This window comes from Ciconia boyciana, chromosome 20 (genome assembly GCF_034638445.1).
Source record: "Ciconia boyciana chromosome 20, ASM3463844v1, whole genome shotgun sequence".
Lineage (NCBI taxonomy): Eukaryota > Metazoa > Chordata > Aves > Ciconiiformes > Ciconiidae > Ciconia > Ciconia boyciana.
This window is the reverse complement of record NC_132953.1, coordinates 5709954-5716376: the sequence shown is the minus strand read 5'-3', so window position 1 is coordinate 5716376 and position 6423 is coordinate 5709954. Positions and strand designations below refer to the sequence as shown.

Sequence of the window (6423 nt, the reverse complement as noted above, 5' to 3'; positions counted from 1 at the left end):
CCCCAGCCGGGAGGCTGAGGGGCCAGGCTGCCCCTGCCCTCACTGCAGGCTGGAGCCCAGCCCTGCCACAGCCCCCCGCCCCGCCGCCGCGCACACTGGTGGCCGTGGCTCCAACACACAACCTAGGGTTTTATTGTGCAGACAGAGGAACACTCCTGGAGGACAGGTTTTTTTGTTGTTGCTTTTCGTAGCGTTCTTTTTTTCCCCCCCTTAACAGAATTTCTTTTACGACAAGCTGTGGCAACAACTACAAATGCTCACAAAAAAATGAGACTCAAGACGCGTCCGCGCTCTGCCGGCTGGGCTCTGCGCCTGCCCCAGCGCTCACCAGCAAGCCCAGGGAGCTGGGCGCAGCCGGACCTCAGCTATACATGGCCTCAGCAGCACTAGACAGCAAGCAAGCAGGCAGGGATGGGCACGGGGGTAGGAGGAAGCTCGCGGTGTCTGGAGAAGAGCAAGGAGTGGGGAGCAGCTGCTGCGAAATGCTCTCAGCTGTGGTGGCACAGCCCAGGCTGCACGGGTAGCTCAGTGGGGCTGGGGTTCACCCCATGGACCCGGATGCTCCTGCCTGCATCTTCCCCTGCCCCTGTGCCCTTCCCTGAGCAAGGCTACAGCAGGGCTGGCCCTCCGGTCTCTCCCCATGGCCGGCTGGGCTGCTCCTCACCAGGAGCCGCCAGGTTTCGGGGAGGCCGGGGCGGCAGCCCACCAGCTCCTCGGGGTCCCGTGGGGCATCGGGGCAGGCCTGGGCTGGTGGATGTGGGCTGTGCTCGGCGTCCCTCTCCCCACTCTCGCCAACCCCTGGGGACGTCCTGGCGGGCCAAGAGCTGGGCTGCCCTTAGGCCCTTTTCTGCTCTTAAATGGAGACAGGGAAATGCTGAAAGGGAGGAGGGAGAAGGGAGGGGGCACACGGGTACCTCCCAGAGGCATGGTGGGACTGGAGGAAGACCGCGCTGGAGGAAGGCCTCTGAGCCTACCCAGGACCAGGCACTGGGATGTGTGCCATGAGGAAGGATCAGGGCCCCCTGATGTTCCCTCAGGGGAGGCAGGGTGACGGTGCAGAGGAGTCTCTGCAGAGACCTTGGGGTCACGGTCCCGCAGGGGAGCCCCCTCCCCACCAGCCTGCCTGGATCCAGCTCCGGGGGCCTCAGGGAGGGGAGCAGGGGTGAAAGCAGGGCTATGGCTAGCTCAGAGAGGCTCTGCTTGCCTCCACTGCGAGCGGGTGCTGGCAGTGATTCTCTCGTCACAGCTAAGGACTGGTCCCGGGGGAGAGCAAGTGGTGCCTCGGGCTCAAAGGTACCAGGCATCTGGCCCAAAGGTACCAGATGGTGTCTGGAGGAGGCCTCACTTCCAGCTCAGCTGTAAAAAACAGATTAGGAAAAATTTGTTGCCAAAGTACGTTTGCAGCGAGTCCCCTCCCAGGGCCCCAAAAGAGCCCTCCTAAGGAGGCAGGGGCATTTGACGGGTGTGTCCCAGACCTGCTCCCCTCTCCTCCCAGCCTGGCCAGGCCCAGCATCATCCCGTGCCTCCCCTGCTCCCTCTGTCTCTTCCCTGCTTGCTCTGAGACAGGACTCGCCTCGTGCCCCCTCCCAGGCAGCTCGGGGTGAATCAGGGAGAGAGGAGCAGGCTGAGAAATCAGTAAGTCACCTGGCTAGTGGGCAGGGCGGGTTGGGGACGCCAGCAGCCCCGTCTCCTCCAGGGGCTGTGGGCACGGCACCCAGCACAGGGACCCCTCCGCACGCTCTCGCATCATCTCTCTCTCTTACCTGCCAGTCTAGCTGTCTTTTCCCAGTTGAGAACAGGCACACCCCAAAAGTTAAAGGGACGGGAGAAACGGGCTGTGCGGGGCTGAGGCTCCGGTGCTCCCAGCATGAGCACACCAGCCAGCCTTCCGAGCGGGGAGGTGCAATGGGAGAAGCAATGCTGCCTAGCGGACCCACCAGGCTTTGGAGCAGGGCATGTGTGCGTGTGATGGTGGGTCTTGGCACAGGACGGTGGTTAGCGTTAGATATACGGCTATATAGAGATAACACTGAGAGAGGTTTCACTTGTTCCAAATGGTTCAGCTTCAATTTCCAAGGGCTGCGTTCTGGCAGGGGAGGTGGGTTTGCTGGGGTACTCGGTGTGTGCGTGCGTGTGTGTGTGCGTGCATGTGTGCGTGTGTGCTTTTCCTTTCACAGGGACACGAAGTCCACGGCTTGAAGGAGAGGCAGGGAAAGGAGAAGCAGCAGGAGCCACGAGGTGTTCTGGATCAAGAGGCTGAAGCCGGCGCATTTCTCCAGTTTGTCTGTGAGGACAGGGAATGGGGAGGGAGAGAAAAGCTGCAATGAAACCCCCCAGGAACAGGGATCAGGCTGGGTGTTATAAGGAGTACTGGGACTCAGTTTCTTGCCTTTTCTCTGCCAGAGAAATGCAGCAAGACCCATCGCGGCCCCTTTCCTGTTTCCCCTCCCACCTGAACCCATGTAGCGGCAAAGCTTTTTGGGGAACAGAGACCCTGGGAAGCATAACCCTGCCTGTGCCTGACTGAGGTGACAAAGGGATGGGCACCAGGTAAGACAAAGGGCTCTGCAACTGGAGGACTGCTCCTGCGGGACCTAAGTGTGGAAAATCCTCACTGTACTCCTGCTCCGGACCACATACCTCTTCAGCCCTTCACCAGCAGACTTGTCCCTTCTGCTGGGACTGACTATGAAGCATCACATATGAGAGGACACCTGGGCAATGCACCTGAGGCGCAGCCCAAGAGAGGCAGGGGTAAGCGGTCTGGGATGGGGCAGAGTGAGGCCATCTGTGGGGCTGACTGCTCTGCTTGCAGTAGGAAGGGCATGTAAGGGTTGGGAAACATTTATGGGGCTCAGGGAGGGTTTGGGGCTGCCATAGGGGGTTGTGGTTTTCTCTGCTGGCCCTGCCAAGCCAAGGAGCGGGTGGGAAGGAGGGGCTGAGGCCAGGCACCGCTGCCTGTCTCACCTTTGATGACAGTGATGTTCTTTATCTGGTTGCCAGTGTAGTCATTGGTGGCCTTCAGCTCGCACATGTAGACACCCTCATCGCTGGTGGTGAAGCTCTGCAGGTAGAGGCACACCAGGTTCTTGTGCATGGTGACGTTGGCTCGGGTCCGGTAGATGTTCTCAGAGACACTGATGGTGCTGTGGATGACATGCTTCCTGTTGTCCTTGGTGATGCTGAACTCGTAGGTCAGGGGGTTGCTGGTTTTGTTCTCGTAACGGCAGTCCACCCGGAGGCTCTGGCCCAGCAGGCAGGCACTCAGGTCCTTGATCATCTGGCAGTGGGCAGCCTGGAGGACTGGGAGAGGCAAGCAGGGGTTGGACAGGGAATGGCGAGCACTGGGGATGGCCATGCAGCCTCCCGGCCCTTGCCCAGCTGCTCTGGGGCGGGCTTGCTGGAGAGCAGGGAGGGGATGCGCGTCTGCCGGCTGTACCTGTCAAGATGACAGCGATGCCGACGGTGGGGTTCATCTCTCCGCTGAGGTGCCCGGTGGTGGCTGTCACTGAGAGGGGAGCCTGGGCAGGGAGAGAGAGAGGCGGTTAGCCAGGTCATTGCCCCGGCACACAGATGGTGGGCACTCAGTGCTGCAGACATGGGCACACATGGCACAGTTGGGCAGGCTGCCTCTTCTCGCACAAATGATGCTCTATAGCCTGCTCCTCATCGTGACGTCTGATCCACTGCACAGGGACTGGCTGGCCCTGCAGTGAGCTAGGGAATTGGGCACTGTGTGTCTGGCCAGGATCGCCTTTCCATATCCCCAGGCAATGCCAGCCACACTCTCTTTTCCTTGTCTGGATCCCCCATTCAACGAGCGTGGCACAGACCTGCAGCTGCCTGCAGTGAGGCCTGCGTGCGCTGCCCTCCCCTCGTTCTGCCCCGTGCCCAGGCTGGGTGCCCGGTCAAGGGATGGGCAGGAGAAATCAGTACGCCCTGGTGCCTGCACATCATGGCCGGAGGGCTGCGGCTCACGGCGCTGGCGGGCACCAGGCCTGCCAGCCCCCCTGCGGCTCCAGTGGGTGAGCTCAGCAAAGATGACTCATTGCGATGCAGTGAGGGAAAGGGGCCAAGAGCAGCGAGACACGGCAGCTGGACAGGGAGCCAAGGCTGCCGAAGGATGGCACCAAGTCTCCAGGGGCTGAGCTGAGCCTTCCTGGCCACAGGGTGGAAGGGTTTTGGGGTGGCAGAGTCCACCCTGTGGGTCCCTGGCCCGGTGCCTGTCTCTCTTCAGGCTGCCTCCTGGTCTGTGTGGGTAAGGGGCCTGCGAATGTGCCGTCAAAACCCCAGGGCTGCTGACGGTCCAATCCAGCTGAGAGGAATCAATGAAAGGTTTGCAGCCCAGCCAAGCAGCCGCATGGGGAATCCAGCCGCAGACATGCGGAATGGAGGGAGGGGGTGGGGGAGCAGCAAAGCAGACGCCGGGGCTGAAGGACACACCGAGTGCCCTGCAGTCGGTCCTCCGGACTGTGGATATGGGGCCAGGTCCAGGAGGAGGAGGGGGACTCCAGGCTGGCAGAGGGCACAGCAGACCCCCAGTTTGCTCATTCTGAGGCTAGCTAAGCATCTAGGGAAGAGCTAGGAACTGCCTGCACTGCAGCCAGCTGGATTTTTCTTTTTAGCATTTTTTGGGTCTTTCATATAACATTCTAGGAGGAAATACCAAAACCATTTGCTCACTCTGAAGCTGTGAAAGATCTCTATGTCCGCAACCCCAAACCCTGGCCAGGAAGAAAAATTCCCTTCTGCGTGGTCTTGACGACCAAGAGGTTGCAAATGGGGGGGGGTTGGGGGGGGGGGCAAAGGCATGATGGAGCAGATTACCTGAGTCTCCTCTGGGTTCCTAGAAACTGTCCTGTCCCCTGCTTTGTCATTTCCCAGCTCCAACCCACTCCTCTTTGAATGTCCTGGGACACTATCTAGGTCACAGCCAGGCTTTCCTCCAGAAAAGCAGTGCAAATAAGCTCCCAGAGAGGGGGGCTTCCTCCCATCTATGTGCAAAAGCACTCAGATCTTCTAGGCTCTGGGTTCATGAGCCCTTGGATGCCTTGTACCCCTCCTCTTCTCCTGATAGCGGTGCCAGGAGCAGAGCTAGCCAGGTAACTCTTGTTCCTGCATGATCCCAGGGGCTTTGCGCTGGGACAGTCCTTGTGAGTCCTGTCCGGGGGACACGACTCACGAGGACTCCAGCCCTTGCAGAGCAAAGCTTTCCGGCGTGGTCTCTACCACCTGCTGGGGCCCATGCCACGGTGGTACCTCTGCGCCCACCACCGTGACAAGCTGAGGGTGACAAAGGGGCTGTGGGGATGGTGGAGCGGGGGGCGTCGGAGAAGAAGAGAGCCAGACCGATGGGCTGAGAGAAACCAAGAGCCCCAGGAAGCCGGCTGTGCTCGGGGGTGGCTGCCAGCAAAAGGGGGCTGCGTGGGGGCTCCCGCGTACGCAGTGCATGCCTGCGTGTGGGCGCGCAGGGAAGAGCGAGGCAGGCGACACCTCTGCCCGCGCCCTGCGAGGGGCAGGAGGGGTCGGGGCGCCAGCTGCCCCCCTCGCAGGCAGCGGGCACGCGTGTGGCAGCGCGGGGGAGCCGGAGGCGCGGGGCGAGGCTGGGAGTGCCTGCGTGCGCACAGGCGTGCCCACGGAGGAATGCCGCAGTCCCGATGCTCGGGGCGGGGGGGACCCGTGCCAACGCGAAGAAATTGAGAGCGTCTCCCTCGGTGACCGCCGCCCTCTAGGACCAGCCTCTCCGGGGGCCGGGGCGGGCAGAACGTCCCGCCGCTGGGCGCCGCCCGGGCAGCGGCAAGAGGCTCCCCCGGCCCCGCCGCCCCGCCCGGGGGCTGCGGACCCTCCCCGCGCCCTCCCGGCGGCAGACGCGCGGCCCCGCCGACGTGCCCCCTCCCGGCCGCCGGTGCCCCGCCGGCGGGGCCCTGCCCGCGGGGCGGGGGCGGCGGCCCGCAGGGTCGCGCCGCCGCCCCCGGGGCCGCCCGGTCCGCGATGCCGCGGCGCGGAGCGGGGCCGCCCGGCGGCGGGGCGGCCCGGGCCGGGCGGGGCCGTGCCTACCTGCCCGGCGCTGTCCGGTGCTGGCGGCGCTGCCGCCCGCGGGGCTGCCCTGCCGGCGCTGTCCGGTGCTGCCCGCGCTGCCGCCCGCTGCTGCCCGGCGCTGCTGCCCGGCGGGGCTGTGGGCGGCGCGGCGCTCCCGCAGTTTGGGAAGGGCCGGGCGGGCGGCCCCAGCAAATCAGTGCCGGGCGGCGTCACGCAGGCTCGGCCCCCGGCCCTGCGGCGCGGGGGGGGCGGGGGGGTGGGCTGCCTCTGCGGGCCTGCCCCCGCCCCCGCCCCGGGCTGCGGCCGCCCCGGCCCCGGGAGGCTCGGCCCCGGCCCGGGGCGCCGGGCGGGGTGCGGGGGGCCGCGGAGGAAGGAAGCCCCTTG

The 6423-nt window shown here is 64.1% G+C and overlaps 1 protein-coding gene across 2 annotated transcripts; it reads right to left on the bottom strand.

Moving 5' to 3' along the window:
- Positions 1-109: 109 nt before the first annotated feature.
- Positions 110-6218, bottom strand: THY1 (Thy-1 cell surface antigen). 2 transcript variants are annotated; one of them, XM_072884562.1, is made up of 4 exons: positions 6058-6218; positions 3440-3521; positions 2968-3303; positions 110-2318 (listed from the first exon to the last, which is right to left on the bottom strand). In XM_072884562.1, the coding sequence occupies exons 2-4, from the start codon at positions 3474-3476 to the stop codon at positions 2014-2016; spliced, it is 678 nt and encodes a 225-aa protein (XP_072740663.1). In that variant the 5' UTR covers positions 3477-3521; positions 6058-6218; the 3' UTR covers positions 110-2013. The 2 variants fall into 2 exon arrangements, with proteins under 2 accessions (XP_072740663.1, XP_072740664.1); XM_072884563.1 differs by having other exon boundaries at positions 2038-2284; positions 6058-6217.
- Positions 6219-6423: the final 205 nt, after the last annotated feature.

Bases quoted from the DNA above. Each gene is read 5' to 3' on its own strand.
- THY1 (XM_072884562.1), bottom strand. From the start codon at position 3,476: ATGAACCCCACCGTCGGCATCGCTGTCATCTTGACAG. The intron at 3,304-3,439 runs GTACAGCCGGCA...TGCCTCTCCCAG, and splicing joins CATCGCTGTCATCTTGACAG to TCCTCCAGGCTGCCCACTGC. The intron at 2,319-2,967 runs GTGAGACAGGCA...GTTTCATTGCAG, and splicing joins GAACATCACTGTCATCAAAG to CTTTTCTCTCCCTCCCCATT.